At 42.2% G+C, this 17,281-nt stretch overlaps 1 protein-coding gene across 1 annotated transcript in view; it reads left to right on the top strand.

The window, feature by feature from the left end:
* Window positions 1-8,549: 8,549 nt before the first annotated feature.
* Window positions 8,550-17,281, top strand: part of DPYSL3 (dihydropyrimidinase like 3) — a 117,506-nt gene continuing 108,774 nt past the window's right edge. Inside the window, exon 1 of the mRNA XM_043913177.1 lies at window positions 8,550-9,215. Coding sequence (XP_043769112.1) covers window positions 8,835-9,215 — 381 coding nt within the window. The 5' untranslated portion in view covers window positions 8,550-8,834. The remainder of the gene's footprint in view (window positions 9,216-17,281) is intronic.

Raw genomic sequence — 17,281 nt, 5'->3', positions numbered from 1 at the left:
TGACATATATACACCACCACGTGTAAATAGATAGCTAGTGGGAAGCAGCTGTATAGCACAGGGAGCTCAGCTTCATGCTCTGTGACGACCTAGAGGGGTGGGATGAAGTGGGGGAGGGAGGCTCAAGAGAGGATATAGGTATGCTTATAGCTGGTTCAGTAGCATGTTGGGCACCTACTGACCTGGGGAGTTCATCTTTTAATGTCCTATCTTTTTGCCTTTTCATACTGTTCATGGGGTTCTCAAGGTAAGAGCACTGAAGTGGTTTACCATTCCCTTCTCCAGCAGACCACATTTTGTCAGAATTCTTCACCATGACCCGTTTGTCTTAGGTGGCCCTACACGGCATAGCTCATAGTTTCATTGAGTTAGACAAGGCTGTAGTCCATGTGATTAGATTGGTTAGTTTTCTGCGATTGTGGTTTCTGTCTGTCTGCCCTCTGATGCCCTCTCTCATTGCCTACCAACTTACTGGGGTTTCTCTGACCTTGGACATGGGCTATCTCCTCACGGCCCTGCCTCTGACCTTGGACGTGGAGTATCTTGTATCAGCCTCTTGCTGCTCCAGTGCCATGGAACAACACCCACTTGTGGATGTGACTGGTGATGGAAGCAAGGTCCGATGCTGTAAAGAGCAATATTGCATAGGAACCTGGAATCTTAGGTCCATGAATCAAGGCAAATTGGACGTGGTCAAACAGGAGATGGCAAGGGTGAACGTAGACATTTTAGGAATCAGTGAACTAAAATGGATTGGAATGGGTGAATTTAACTCAGATGACCATCATATCTACTGCTGTGGGCAAAAATCCCTTAGAAGAAATGGAGTAGCCATCATAGTCAATAAAAGAATCTGAAATGCAGTATTTGGATGCAATCTCAAAAACAACAGAATGATCTCTCTGTTCATTTCTAAAGAAGACCATTCAATATCATGGTAATCCAAGTCTATGCCCTGACCAGTAATGCTGAAGAAGCTGAAGTTGAATGGTTCTATGAAGACCTACAAGACCTTGTATAACTATCACCCAAGAAAGATGTTCTTTTCATTATAGGGGACTGGAATGCCAAAGTAGGAAGTCAAGAAACACCTGGAGTAACAGGCAAATTAGGATTTGGAGTACAGAATAAAGCAGGGCAAAGGCTAATAGAGTTTTGCCAAGAGAATGCACTGGTCATGGCAAACACCCTCTTCCAACAACATAAGAGAAGACTCGACACATGGACATCACCAGATGGTCAACACTGAAATCAGATTGATAATATTCTTTGTAGCCAAAGATAGAGTCACTGTATGTAGTCAGCAAAAAAAAAAAAAAAAAAAGACTGGGAACTGACTGTGGCTCAGATCATGAACTCCTTATTGCCAAATTTAGACTTAAATTAAAGAAAGTGGGAAAACCACTAGACTATTCAGGTATGACTTAATCAAATCCCTTATGATTATACACTGGAAGTGAGAAATAGATTTAAGGGACTAGATATGATAGACAGAGTGCCTGATGACCTATGGATGGAGGTTCGTGACATTGTACAGGAGTCAGGGATCAAGACTATCCCCAAGGAAAAGAAATGCAAAAAAGCAAAATGGCTGTCTGAGGAGGCCTTACAAATAGCTGTGAAAAGAAGAGAAGCAAAAAACAAAGGAGAAAAGGAAAGGTATACCCATTTGAATGCAGAGTTCCAAAGAATAGCAAGGAGAGATAAGAAAGCCTTCCTCAGTGATCAGTGCAAAGAAATAGAGGAAAACAACAGAATGGGAAAGACTACAGATCTTTTCAAGAAAATTAGACATTCCAAGGGAACACTTCATGCAAAGATGGGCTCAATAAAGGACAGAAATTGTATGGACCTAACAGAAGCAGAAGATATTAAGAAGAGGTGACAAGAATACACAGAAGAACTGTACAAAAAAGATCTTCACGACCCAGATGATCACGATGGTGTGATCACTCACCTGGAGCCAGACATCCTGGAATGTGAAGTCAAGTGGGTCTTAGGAAGCATCACTATGAACAACGCTACTGGAGGTGATAGAATTCCAGTTGAGCTATTTCAAATCCTAAAAGATGATGTTGTGAAAGTGCTGCACTCAATATACTAACAAATTTGGAAAACTCAGCAGTGGCCACAGGACTGGAAAAGATCAATTTTCATTCCAATCCCAAAGAAAGGCAATGCCAAAGAATGCTCAAACTACTCCACAATTGCACTCATCTCACCCACTAGTAGAGTAATGCTCAAAATTCTCCAAGTCAGGCTTCAGCCATACATGAACCATGAACTTCCAGATGTTCAAGCTGGTTTAGAAAAGGCAGAGGAACCAGAGATCAAATTGCCAATATCTGCTGGATCATCAAAAAGCAAGAGAGTTCCAGAAAAACATCTATTTCTGCTTTATTGACTATGCCAAAGCCTTTGACTGTGTGGATCACAACAAACTGTGGAAAATTCTGAAAGAGATGGGAATACCAGACCACCTGACCTGCCTCCTGAGCAACCTGTATGTAGGTCAGGAAGCAACAGTTAGAACTGGACATGGAACAGACTGGTTCCAAATAGGGAAAGGAGTATGTCAAGGCTGTATACTGTCACCCTGCTTATTTAACTTATATGCAGAGTACATCATGAGAAACACTGGGCTGGATGAAGCACAAGCTGGAATCAAGATTGCCAGGAGAAATATCAGTAACCTCAGATATGCAGATAACACCACCCTTATGGCAGAAAGTGAAGAAGAACTAAAGAACTTCTTGATGAAAGTGAAAGAGGAGAGTGAAAAAGTTGGCTTAAAGCTAACATTCAGAAAACTAAGATCATGGCATCCAGTCCCATTACTTCATGGCAAATAGATGGGGAAACAGTGGCAGACTTTAACTTTGTGGGCTCCAAAATCACTGCAGATGGTGACTGCAGCCATAAAATTAAAAGATGCTTACTCCTTGGAAGGAACGTTATGACCAACCTCGACAGCATATTAAAAAGCAGAGACATTACTTTGTCAATAAAGGTCCGTCTAGTCAAGGCTATGGTTTTTCCAGTGGTCATGTATGGATGTGAGAGTTTGACTATAAAGAAAGCTGAGCACCGAAGAATTGATGCTTTTGCACTATGGTGTTGGAGAAGACTCTTGAGAGTCCCTGGGTCTGCAAGGAGATCCAACCAGTCCATCCTGAAGGAGATCAGTCCTGAGTGTTCTTTGGAAGGACTGATATTGAAGGTGATACTCCAATACTTTGGCCACCTGATGGGAAGAACTGACTCATTTGAAAAGATCCCAATGCTGGAAAAGATTGAAGGCAGGAGGAGAAAGGGACGACAGAGAATGAGGTGGTTGGATGGCATCACTGACTCAATGGACATGAGTTTGGGTAAACTCCCGGAGTTGGTGATGGACAGGGAGGCCTGGCGTGCTGTAGTCCATGGGGTCACAATGATTTGGACACGACTGAGCGACTGAACTGAACTGAACTGATAGCTGGTTCATTTCGTTGTTTGGCAGAAACTACCATAACGTTGTAAAGCAATTATACTCCATTTAAAAAATTTGATAACACCATCACAAGTTTAGCAAAAAAGAGAAAAATATGCATAACCTAAACACAACTGTTAAAGTTTTTGTTTATCCCTTGTTAATAGTCAACATATTTAATAGTCATAAACAAGACATATGACTAATTTTACATCCTGCTTCTTCACTTAACCTGCCATTGTTCACATTTTCCCATATTTGTTGAGAGTTTATGACTTTTTAAATTGCAGTATAGTATTATGGTATTATATTAGTTTCAGGTGTTCAACATAGTGATTCAAAATTTTTATATATTACACTTCATTTGTGGTTATTATAAAATATTGCCTATATTCCCCATGCTGTCCAAATATGCTGGGCTGTGCTTAGTCACTGTGTTGGACTCTGTGATCCCATGGACTGTATCCCACCAGGCTCCTCTGTCCATGGAATTCTCCAGGCAAGAATACTGGAGTGGGTTGCCACGCCCTCCTCCAGGGGATCTTCCCAGGGATCAAACCCAGGTTTCCTGCATTGCAGGCAGATTCTTTACCAGCTGAGCCACTGGGGAAGCCGGTCCAATATATCCTCATAGTTTGTTTCATACATAGCAGTTTGCATCTCTTAACCCCCATCCCTATCTTATCCTACCACATGTTTATAAAATGCTCCCTTCCCAAGACAAAACAAACAAAAAAGACTGCAGTGCAGTTTATTTCACATAAAAGATGTCCTAGGCAATGCTATATCCGGATTGCTCCACGCATGCCATTGCTTACCATCCAGGAGTCTCTGCCTTCTGCTGATCTATAGGTAATAGAAGATGCCGCCAGAATACATTTCCCTGAAGTTATAATCAGATACCCTATGGGCTCACTTCACAGGTCATCTCAATGCAAACTGGCAAGTCATTTACTGCAGTTACAGAAAATGCAAAACTGATCAGGTATGTGACAAATGGAAAGCTCCATTTTGTTGCTTGGTTATAGAAATAGCTTACTGTTTGTATGTGGTTTTGGATAACTTTTTCACCAGGAAGTGACTTAAGGTGGCCACAGACATAATGGTTCTCTTATGTTTGTGATTGCCCTAAGTAATGTCTCCTCTACCTCTCTAGGGAGAGATGTGACAAAATCACCATGTGTTGGTGGGGCTGTGTCCTTTGTTAGCTTGACACTGGTAGGATGTTTCTTTATGTGAATGTTTGTCCTTATTAAAATTTACCTCTGCCCCAAAACAGTTGGATATTGTTTAGAAATTATTAGAATAATTTTCTTTGTTAACATCTCACTTTTAGTCTTTCCTTTTATTCTCCCTTTGGGTCCTTACATCAGAACTCTGTTGTGGGGTGTTTTTTAAGAGCACAGGCTCTGAGTTAGTTGGTGGAGGATCTGAATCCTAGCTTCAAGTGCTACGTGTGATACTTTGGGCAAGAAACTTAACTTGTCCAGGCCTTGTTTTCTCCACCGGTCAAATGAGAATAATCACACCAAATTTAAGGGATTGTTATGAAGGTTAAGGCCATGCATGTGGAGTTCTCAGCACAATGTCTTACTCAAAGAATGAAGTCCTTAATAATCCTGTTAAGTGGGTGAGGCAAATATGAAGAAGAAAGACATCTAGAAGTTAAGTAAGATGCTTGGTCAGAGGCCACATAGTTGCAGAACTGGAGTCAGATCAGCCATTCCCGTTTCAGTCTTCATTTCAGGACTGCTTGGCTTTCTTAATTAAACACATATGTGTATACGCAGCTGTTGACTCTTAAAGGTGATGTCTCGTCAACAAAGGTAATTATGGAGCATGTACATTGCAACAGTCATAGTGGTCAGGCAATGTAACTCTAACGATGGAGCATATCTACACCCACACATGGAAACACAGGCAAGCCTGGTCTACGTCCAGAATGTGCTCCTCTCAAAGGAAACCTTGGACTCTTGGCACATATTTTGCTTCCAGTTACCATTTGTCCAGTTACCAGTTGTCCAGTTACCAGTTGTCATAGCTTGGGCACTTAAAAGCCTCAGCTTCTCACTAGTAAAATAATGGCACTTGACTCACTTTGCCATTAAGATTAATCAAGACACAATGGAAATCCTTAGCACTGAACTTGGCACAGAATTCCTAATACATGTTAGCTGGTATCTTTATTGTTGCCGCTGCTGATGGTGAAGGTACCGGTGGTGTTTATAGAAAGTCAGAGAGGGAAGACTTCAAGTCTTTCCTGGCTGGCCAATTAAAAAACTGGCTATCTTACTTTCTTCATAGTTCTTGGTACTATCTGACCTATTCTTTCTTACTGTCTTTTCCCTGCCACTAGACTTGTGTTCCACCAGGGAAGGAACCTGGGAAAATGCTGGACACATAGCAAGAGTCCTCCTAACAGTCTGAAGATGAATTAATGAAAGGAGGAGAGATGAAAGCAATGGGAAAGGAGAGGAAGGTAACCTAGAGGAGCAAAGAGGGAGGGAATGGCCTGTTTTATGGATATTTCACATGAATTTCTTTTTTCAATATACATTTCTTTAAAAAAAATTTATTTATGTTTGGCTGTGCTGGGTCTTCATTGCTGTGTGCAGGCTTTCTCTAGCTGCAGTGCATGGGTTTCACATTGTGGTGGCTTCTCTTTTTGCAGAGCACAGCCTCTAGGGCGCACAGCCTTCAGCAGTTACAGTAGATAGGCTTAGTTGCCCTGCAGCATGTGGAATCTTCCTGGACCAGAGATCAAACCCGTGATCCCTGCACTGGCAGATAGATTCTTAACCACTGGGCCACCAGGGAAGTCCCTCACATAAATTTCTGAGTCCAACATCACCAGCGTTTGTTAAAAAGGAGCAGCTGCCCAAAGGAAGTTAGTAATTTTGATGGAGCACAGACAGTCTTTAAGGGCCTTTCTCCTCATCGTGGAGTAAGTATAACTGGTGTCAACGTACTTGTCTTTGACTTAAGTTTATGTCAACTTCTATCCTTCAAACTGCCAAGGCTGTTACATGCCTGCCACCGAGATCCCATTTCCCACAATCCCAGTTCAGTTCAGACACTCAGTCGTGTCCGACTCTTTGTGACCCCATGAATCGCCCCCCACAATCCCAATTTCCCCCCAAATTGATGTTCAGAGTTTCAGTTCATGAACTTCAGTGTAGATGCCTTTAAAGATCATGTCTATGCACACAAAGAAACCTTCCAAATGCTTATGGGCATTAAATGAATTAATACATATATGGGAAACAATTACATTAATGAGTGGCACACAGCAACTGTACCCTACTGTTGTTTTTAATATTATCATCATCATCCATTCATTCAAAAGAGATTTACGGAGCACCTTAAGTGCCAACAGATGCTCTCGACTCAAGATATTCAAAGGTAGACTAAACAGATCAAATATCTGCCTTCATGGAGATTATGATGTAGTGGAGAATGAAGTTGGGCAGGCCAGTGAATGACTGAGCTACCCAGATGGGTGGTTGCAGTCTATACTCTCACTGGGGACAGGCCCTCATCTGCCTTGTTTAACACTGTCTCTCCAGTACCTTCTGAAGAGCAGAGTGGGCATGCAGTTCATGTTCGATGAATAAGTAACTGCAAGAGTGAATTTCCAACAAGGGGTCCAGTTGAAGGTGGGCATTACAGGTTTGGAGCTTAGGCAGGGTGTGCACATACGGTGTGAGCTCTGAGCATGTGAACTCTGTGTTCATGGGGCAGTCTGGCATACAGTATATGTGGGTGGACATGGGAAGAGGCTGCGGATGTGAGAGTGTGCATATGCATGAGTAATACCTGTGTGTGTGTCTGCTAATACACAGACACAATGGTTCTCAATTTTGAGGTAAATCTGGACTTGTGTGTGGGGCCAAGTGTAGGGTTCTGACCTCAGGAAGTGAGGTATCAGCCAGGAAGCTGTCTGATGAGGACAAAGTATTACGAGTGCTTTGCCAGTCTTGTCTGACCAGTAGTGTAATTGTGTGTGATGCAAATCAAGGGTGGATAGAGACTTCCCTGGTGGACCAGTGGTTAAGACTCTGGGCTTCCACTGCAGGGGGCCTGGGCTCCATCCCTAATCAGGGGAACTAAGGTCCCTCATGGCTGGAGGTTCGACCAAAAAACAAACAAACAAAAAACCCCTGACACCTTAAGAAAAAAAAAAAATAGATGTGGTTTTCATCTTTTACCTATTTAGGTAAGCACATAGTAGAAAACCAGACAATTCAAACCAAAACTATACTTCAGAAAAATCTTTTGAGTGACTTCCTTGATGGTCCAGTGATTGAGCTTCTACCTTCCAATGCAGTGGGTGCCGGTTTGATCTGTGGTCTGGGAACTAAGATCCCACATGCCAGCAAGTCATGGCCAAAAGTAAATAAACAAATTAAGGGTGGATAAAAAGCAAAATCTAGGGTGAAATATATGAAGTAAGAATAGGTTGAAGTGGGACTTCCCTAGTGGTCCAGTGGTTAAGACTTCCCCTTCCAATGCAGGGGGTGTGGTTGGATGCCTGGTTGGGGAGCGGTCCACATCAAAAAAAAATTAAAAGAATAAGTTGAAGTGTGTAAGTCTGTTACAGGTTTCTTGTGATTGTCAATAAGATGATCTGTCTGTAGAGCTCTGTAAGCCAATAATTTAGGAGTTCATTATGTGAGGGTGCAGGTTTGTGAGGCAGATTCTAGAACCGGGAGCAATTGTGAGACAATCTAAGATTAGGATGAGACAGAGTCTGGGATTATGGGTAAACAAAGTCTGAGATTGTGAGTCTGGTAAATCTGCGTTTGTGTGTGTGTGTTTCGCTGTAACTCAGGAGGAACTTAGAGTTTATATCAACCCACCTGAACCAACAAAGTTTCCTTACCTGAGTGGGGCAGAGACTTGTGTTTGGGAGGCCAGCTTGGGAGTGAGTGTGGGTAAAACAGGGCTTGTGCTCACATGTGAGTGAAGCGAGCTCTTGAGTGTCAACCTGGGGGTTGTTGGGCGAGCTGGAAGCCTGCCTGTGTGTGTGCGCGCGCGCGCCAAGTTGGATTTCTCCTTTGGATGGGCGGCGGGGACGCGTGATCGCAGGAGGCCACGTTAGGGTCCCGGCGCGCAGGAGGTGCGGCCGGCTGGGCGGGCGAGGCGGGCGAGCGGAATACGCCGCCGCTCCGGCCCAAGCGCTGCGCTCGCTGGCTCGGGGCTCGCAGGGGACTGGCAGGAACCGGAGCAGCACTGCCGCCTCTGGCGCGAAGGCTCAGGCGCCTCCTCCCGCCCCAGTCACTGTGGCTCGGCGCACGCTGCCGGCTGCTGCCCTTTCCGCCTTTGGGGAAGAGAACCCGCCGACCGCTGTCGCGATCCAACCATGGCCTCGGGCCGCAGAGGCTGGGACAGCTCCCATGAAGACGATCTGCCTGTGTACCTGGCCAGGCCCGGCACCACCGACCAGGTCCCGCGGCAGAAGTACGGCGGCATGTTCTGCAACGTGGAGGGCGCCTTCGAGAGCAAGACGCTGGATTTCGATGCCCTGAGCGTGGGGCAGCGCGGCGCGAAGACTCCCCGGAGCAGCCAGGGCAGCGTCCGAGGCTCGGGGAGTCGACCTGGCGCCGAGGGGGATACCCCGCACCGGGGCCAAGGCCGGGAGGAGAGCCGGGAGCCCGCGCCCGCGTCGCCCGCGCCAGCTGGGGTGGAGATCCGGAGCGCCACCGGCAAGGAGGTTTTGCAAAACCTCGGCCCCAAGGACAAGGTAAGGGGGCCCGGGTTTCCTCTCCGCCTGTCCTCGCTCCCTTTCCAGCCCCGGGGCGCCTTGGCCCGGGCACAACTTTCTCTCGTTCACTTTGCGGGGGGGATGGAGGACTAGGGGGAGGAAAGGGGCACCCTCCGCCGAGTGCATCGAGACCTTCCAGCCCGAATCTGGATTATTCACGCGTGTCCCCACTGTAGCATCTTTGTGCGCGCGGGACACGGGGTGCGTGGGTCCCCTCCCCTCCCTGCCGCATCCCCGGGCCGTCGGTTCTGAGTGGGTGTGTCAGCCCGGCCAGTGCAGGAAGGCTGAGTGACTTCTAGCCCTTCTCTCGGTCTGAGTACCCGCCAGCACAATTGTCTTCTTGATCTCCCTTCTGACTCTAGATTAAATCTCAACCCAGGTCACCAGGGCAGAGGGCAAACTGGTCCCGGGAAAACGGGGTCATCTCCATAGTACCCGGATGAAAGTACAGGCTGGGCGGTTTCCCCTCTCACTCTTCCAACATCAGCTCTGCTCCTGAAACTTTTCAGCGTGGAGCTAGCAGACTAAACACCCGAAGCCCCTTGCTTCTCTTCTGCCCTAGGTCGACATTTCACATCTGTGTTTGTTAAGTGTATATTTGTGTAGGTGACTTGGCGCGAGGCTGGGGAGCCAGCTGTCTGGGGAAGAGTGGTATTGTATTTTTGAAAATAGGCAAGAGTATTAAGGGCGCATATTAAACTAGTACAGCTGCAAGTTCCCTACTGCTCTTCCATGTGCCAAAGCCAGTTTTTTCTGTGTATTTTTCAGAAACTCATGTCACACTGAGCTTAAGATATGGCACTTAAGATGTGGCATCGAAACTCAGCTTGCCCTCATTTATTTCATAAAAAATCAGGACCATAGTTCAGAAAACTCAGGGCCTGGGCGGGAGGGATTGGAGTATTCAGGAGTTCAAACTGACCCTTTTGAGTTGGGGAACAATAGTAATCAGATACCTCACCCTTGTCTAGATAATGGCTGCAAAATCCAGCCTGCATATATTATACTGGACTAATACGGTTATGAATCATAACCTGAAATGGAAATGTTTGCCTCAGAGCAATTAAAGTTAATGCTAACCGAAGTTTTAGATGTTTTTCCATTAAAATGCAGTGAGCCAGTGAAAGGAGAGAACTTCTCTGTGCTGCTTGATTTTTGGAAGTTTAAAAATATATATACTAAGTTTTAAGAATTGATAACAGGAAAGAAAGTACCAAAATGAGTATGGTTTTAAGGTGCCTTTGGGGAACAACGTCATTGTGTCTTAGAATCACTCATTTAGTTTGTGATTTTCACATCATCCTTAGAATATGGGATTCCTCTAGGCCCCACTCAAATACCCTTTTAGGAAAAGCTTCTGATCTTTTGGGAAGGGTTTGGCTAATTTGAAACTGAAGAATGGCCCTAGGGAAAGATTATTGCCTCTTTTCAGGTCTGACTTTGATCAGTATTGAAATGTCCCCTTCCTGATTCAAAGGGATGGGAGAGGTGATGGAAAAGGTCGGTAACAATTGCTATGAGTCAGTGCTATTCCCTTTGCTGGAATACCCCTGATGTAAGCCAGATAATATGCCTGGTTTGCAGGATTTAAGAATGGTAACTAGAGAAAGGGGAAATGTTCCTCTTTTAAACCCAACATGTCTTTCTTTTTCTTTCTTTTTGCAAACCCTGTACTTTTGGCTCTTAATTGAAAAATAATAATACAACCAGAATTTGTAGTGCTACATGCTTATTTCTAAGTTCAGGCTTGCTGTCAGCTTTATCCAGACCATGTTATTATCTCTAATTTAGTTGAATCACACTGATCGAAGAGACATCAGAGGTTATCTACTTCTGAACTTATTTCCTCAAGGATGAAGATAGGGTGTTTGGATTTATCTTTGTGGCTTGAATGCCTGGCACGTTGGAGGTGCTGGATAAAAGTTTGATAAAACCCCCTTAATGAAGCCATCGTTTTCGCTATGTAGGTACAAAATCATCGTCTGGTCTCTGTTTAAATACTGCCATTTTCAGGGAGCTCACTTCTTCACATGAAGCAATTTTGGAGGATTTTACATTAAAAAAAAAAAGTCCAAGTCTACCTACTTTAGTTTCTACAAACTATTCTTAGTTCTGGGAATATTAAGAATAACAATGTTTCCTTATGGTGAGATATTTTAATGAGTTTAAGCATGTAGTCTTGTGTATCTGTCAGAAAAGCTGAGATAATGCCGGTAACAAACAGTCCTCAAATCCCAGTGGCTTAATCGAACAATAATGGTTTGGTTTTTGCTCCTGCTACTTGTCTATCATGGATCTGCAGGACAGCTGTTAATCATTGCCCTTCAAGGACCTAGACTGATGGAGGTTCCATGTCCTCACATTCAAGGTAGGAAAAGCATATGGTAAATTGCTCATAGACTCTTAAACTCCCACACTAAAGTCATGTGTATGACTTATGGCCATATTTCTTGGGCCAGAGGAAATCATCAGTTCATGTTCAGCTTCAAAAAAAATTGAGAAAGTTAACAGTCTTGCTAGGATTCTGTAAAATGGAGATTAGAAATATTTGGGAAATGGCTTTAATCTCTCTCCCAGATCTGGGGGTGGATTAGTGGGATGAAAACTGGCTCAACCATTATAAATTATTTGGCCATAGATGTGTAACTTATTCTCCGTGCCTCAGTTTTCCTCTTTTGCAAAATGCAGATAACAGTGACTACTTTGCATATGGTGCTCAATACATGTTAATTATTACTACCCTTTGCTTTTACTGCCTTTTATACATCTTAGGGCAATTATCACATTCTCCCTAAAATTCTCCTTTTTAGCCTTATTATTCCTAGTTTCTTCAGCTCTCCCTTCTATGAGCCTTTCACCACTTGGATTTCCTTTTCAGATTATATTATTAATATATTTTATAAATATTCTTTCAAAAATCTAGTGCCCACAACTGAACACAGTGTTCTGCATGGGATATGGCCATGCCCAAGTGCATTAGGCTAGTTACTTTCCCTGATTTATATACAACTTATGATTCTATAGTAAAGATTACATGTAATAATTCAATAATCCATGTCCTACTGTTTTCTCCATAGTAAATTCTGTCATTCAGGCCTTCAGAAACTTTTCTACATAAGCTAGGATGTTGTTTTTCACTTGCTAAGTCATATCCAACTCTTTGTGACCCCATGGACTACAGCATTCCAGGTTCCTCTGTCCTATTATCTCCTGGAGTTTGCTCAGATACATGTCATTGAGTCAGTGATTCTATCCATCCATCTCATCCTCTGTCATCCCCTTCTCCTCCTGCCTTCAATCTTTCCCAGCATGAGAGTGTTTTCCAATGAGTCAACTCTTCGCATCTAGTGACCAACCTGTTGGAGCTTCAGCTTCAGCATCAGTCCTTCCAGTGAATATTCAGGGTTGATTTCCTTTAGGATTGATTGGTTTGATCTCCTTGAAGTCCAGGGTACTCTCAAGAGTCTTCTCCAGCCCAAGATTCGGAAGCATAATCTCTTTGGAGCTCAGCCTTCTTTATGGTCCAACTCTCACATCCGTACATGATTACTGGAAAAACCATAGCTTTGACTATATGAATCTTTGTCAGCAAAGTGATATCTCTTCTTTTTAATAATGCAGTCTAGGTATGTCATAGCTTTCCTTCCAAGGAGTAAGTGTCCTTTAATTTCATGGCTGTAGTCACTATTCACAGTGATTTTGGAGCCCAAGAAAAGAAAATTTGTCATTGCTTCTACTTTCCCTCCTTCTATTTGCCATGAAGTGATGGGACTGGATGCCATGATCTTAGTTTTTTGAATGTTGAGTTTCAAGCCAAGTTTTTCACTGTCCTCTTTCACCCTCATCAAGAGGCTCTTTAGTTTCTCTTTACTTTCTGCCATTAGAGTAGTATTATCTGCCTGTCTGAAGTTGTTGATATTTCTCCCAGCAATCTTGATTCCAGCTTGTGATTCATCCAGTCAGGCATTTGTCATGATATACTCTGCATAGAAGTTAAATAAGCAGGGTGTCACTGTACAGCCTTGATGTACTATTTTCCCAATTTTGAATCAGTTCATTATTCTATGTACAGTTCTAACTGTTGCTTCTTAAAGCCAGGATATCTGCATACTATGTTGCTACAGTTGAACTTAAAACCAAAAGGAAAGAAAAACCCTTTAACTGTAGGATTTTAATTCCCCCCCATAATATTCATCACAACTTTAGCTTATTTTTCTACTATCAGGGTAATTTTGAAGCTTAATTCTATAATAAAATATTTTATTCCAGATGTGGACTGTCTATAGATTTGATAATATCTCTTTTTGAACATTTTCTATGTGCTTGACATAGATAGTGGGAAGATCTGCCCTTGCCCTACATTATGGTTACATGTCAAGAACAGACAGACAGACAGACAGACACACACACACCCCACACACAGATCTTCCCACTACATGCACCTTAAAAACCATCTACATCTCCCTGTCAGCACATTATTCAGTATGCTTGGAGCTCAGTTGCTCAGTCTTTGAGAACAGTCTTTGCTGCAAAATCCTTATTCTTGCAAGTTAATTCTGAAGCTATCAAAAGAGTTTTTTAAAAATATCATGATAAAATTAAAATATGCTTTATCTCTAGCATATGTAGTTATTAATTCCCACCTGAAGGAAATCAGTTTGGTTAATAAATGAATATCTTATGAAAGGATTAAGTAACAAAAGTGTTTTTCCAGAATAAAATGTAAAAAATGTCACTGAATTATCCTCCAAATGCCGAGTTTCAGGTTTGAGATATCCCTGGGTGTTTCTCTTGTGATTCTGGACCTATTTGTAAACATTTTGTTAAATTGCATGTTTACATTTTTCTCATGCTAGGCATTCATATTGCCAAAATCCTCCACACAACTTTTTGTTTACAATTTCTGACAGTATATAAAAAGGCAATTCTAAGTGAAAAGTAAATATTTTTTCACCATTTGTCGAGATGGTTTCCACATATGCAGAATTTTCTCTAGCAGTGAAGAAATTACTAAAGGGAGGAGAATTATAATATATGGTCTGCCAAGAGCAAATGATTCCGCAAAGACTGTCATCCGTAAAAACAAAGTAATGACATTATGATTACATAGGTCTGTTGATAACTCCCTTTTGGGAACTGGGGGTCCTTTCTAGTTCCCAGCTTCTCACATGGGCCACTTTTGTGCAAAATGTTTCCTTATGAATTCAGCAGGGCTTTTGGTTCTAGGAGGAGAGAATTTTGAAACAAATGAGATGTGCCTCTTACCTTTTACCATTTGCCTTTTTTTTTTTTTAATCCTGGGTGATGGTTTTCAAAATGATTCAGAGAAACTGAAGTCTTTGTCCTTACCCTCCACAAAGGAAGACAGCTGGCAATAGAATTCTAGGTCTCTCTGGTCATTCCACATCCAGACTCTGTAGTGTAAAGGCATTTTATAGGGCTGCTCTGACAAACTAAAGTATGCACTCAGGCTGGGGAAAAAAGCTCTTACCTGGCCCTCAGGCCACACTTGAATTTGAGAGCATATTTACTTAGCCAAACCTGGAAGTGTTTGAAACCATTCAAAACTTTAGTTTAGTTTGACAGTAGGCATTTGAGGAACATAAAAACTGTGCCTTCTAAGTAATGCTATGATTGGCAGAGTTCCCTCAAAGTAATGATCCCTGGAGACAGGGTTTTGCTGACGATGCTTGTTAGTAATGTTTTAGAAGACCAGAGGACTGTCTATGATGCTTTTCTGTTAGTGATTTCTATAGCTGATTCTCTCAATGATTAGTTTCCACTGAGCATTATCCCTGCAAATAATGTTCCTGTGAGACAGCGGGTAAAGCTCCCTAGGAAGAGGATGTCTGGCTGAGAAGAGTGCCATCCTTGAGTGCAAGTTCAGCCCTCCTGTTGCAGGACGAGGGAGAAGGTCCATTTGGGTGTGTAGGCACATTTTAAAAATTAAACTTTTAGGAAAATGTTAAAATTTATCTCACATGATATTTCAAAAAATAGTTCAACTCCATCAAAATCAGTGAAATGGGGCAGAAAAAAAAAAGACAACTGGGTAAAGCATTACCTTCCTTTAACCATTCGTTTTCTTTAGCTATACAGTTTAGGTAAGTTGTTAAACTTGCTTCCCCGGTGGCTCAGACAGTGAAGTATCTGCTTGCAATGCAGGAGACCTAGGTTTGAGTCCTGGGTCAGGAAGATCCCCTGGAGAAGGGCATGGCAACCCACTCCAGTATTCTTGCCTGTAGAATCCCATGGACAGAGGAGCCTGGTGGGCTACAGTCCATGGGATCAGAGTCAGACATGACTGAGTGACTAACAGTTAGGTAAGTTACCTCACTTTTCTGAGTTTTAGTTTCGTCCTTGCTAAAATAAAGGGGCTGGACCAGATGGTCTATAACCTTTTCTGATTGTGTATCTTTATGCAGAAAATTTTAGAGCATGCTCTCTTTCTGTATATATATATACATTATATATACATATATGTGTACACAGATATGCATATATAAATTACACATATATATTATATATAAATATATTAATATCTTGTGGCATTATTAAATTTAAAACTGCATATATATGTTATTGTTGTTGTTTAGTCACTAAGTCGTGTCCAACTCTTCTGTGACCCCGTGGATTGTAGCCCACCAGGCTTCTCTGTCCATGGGATTTCCCAGGCAAGAATACTGGAGTGGATTACCATTCCCTTCTTGAGGGGATCTTCCCAACCCAGGGGCTGAACTCGTGTCTCATGCTTGGCAGGCCATGCATATATGTAAATTACATATACAAATAATGTATTAATATCTTATGACATTATTAAATACAAAGAAAAAGTACAAACTAAAAAGGAGATATTGTCAGAGATACAAGTATATCCTGATATTTTTTTCTGGTAGCTTGTCTTGCCCACCCAGTTGGGTGAGTGCCTGTAAGTCCGTGATCTTTGGAACAATGCTGTAGCAGTCAGTGGTTCTAATATTATAGTCATTAGTGAATTGATTGTCAGCCTGAGTTCTTCAGGGACATATCCTCTTTTATGGACTAGTAACTAGAGAAAAATTCACAACCCTTGAAGGTTTGTGATGAGGCTGCAGGCCAGGTGCTGGTTAGTGCTCAGTGTACTTTATAAATGTATGTGTGGGGTTGGGCCGGTGGGATATGGATAACAAGGGTCACCATAAATATAATGAGAAGTCCCCAGATCTCCCTTTGTGCATTAATTTTCTGTTTTCTCATTGATTCAAAAACATTTACTAAGTACTAGTTATGTAGGTGCACAATCAAAAGCTAGTATTGGAGGAATAAAGATGAATGAAATAGATAAACATTAGGAAAACATAAACGCCTTTCATCAGAATCTCCCAGAAAAAACTGCCATTAACAGGAGTGTACTTTCTCCACTTCAAAATATAAGTGAGAACATGCAGCATTATCTGTTTTTAAGCAATTTTTTTTTACCACTTTTTGAAGCATTTATTAAACTTTATTTCTGAGAGTAAGTTTAGGTTCATAGCAAAATTGGGTGGAAAATACAGAGATTTCCCATATTTCTCCTGCATAACCTCCTCCATTCTTGCATAACCACCTCCATTAGCAGCATCAGAGTTTGTTGCAATTGAGAATCTATTGACACATTCTCATCACTTGAAGTCCATGGTTTACATTAGGGTTCACTCTTGGTGTTGTGCATCCTCTGGATTTTGACAAATGTATAATGACATGTTTCCATAATTATTGTATCATGTATTTTCACTGCCCTAAAAATCCTTTGTGCTGTATATATTTATCTGTCTCTTTCCACTAACTCCTGGCAACTATATTTTAAAAAAACTGTTTCTATAGTTTTGCCTTTTCCAGAATGTCATACAGTTGGAATCATATAATATCCAAACTTTTTGGGTTGTTTTTTCTTTTATCAGTAATATGGATTTGAATTTCCTCCACGTCTTTTCATTTTAGCACTGACTATTCCATTGTCTAGATTTACTACAGTTTACTTATCCATTCACTTACTGAAGGACATCTTGGTTGTGTCCAAGTTTTGG

Source organism: Cervus elaphus, chromosome 9, assembly GCF_910594005.1.
Source record: "Cervus elaphus chromosome 9, mCerEla1.1, whole genome shotgun sequence".
In the NCBI taxonomy this organism is placed as follows: Eukaryota; Metazoa; Chordata; class Mammalia; order Artiodactyla; family Cervidae; genus Cervus; species Cervus elaphus.
The sequence above is the reverse complement of the archived record's forward strand: the minus strand, read 5'-3'. Positions and strand labels throughout refer to the sequence as shown.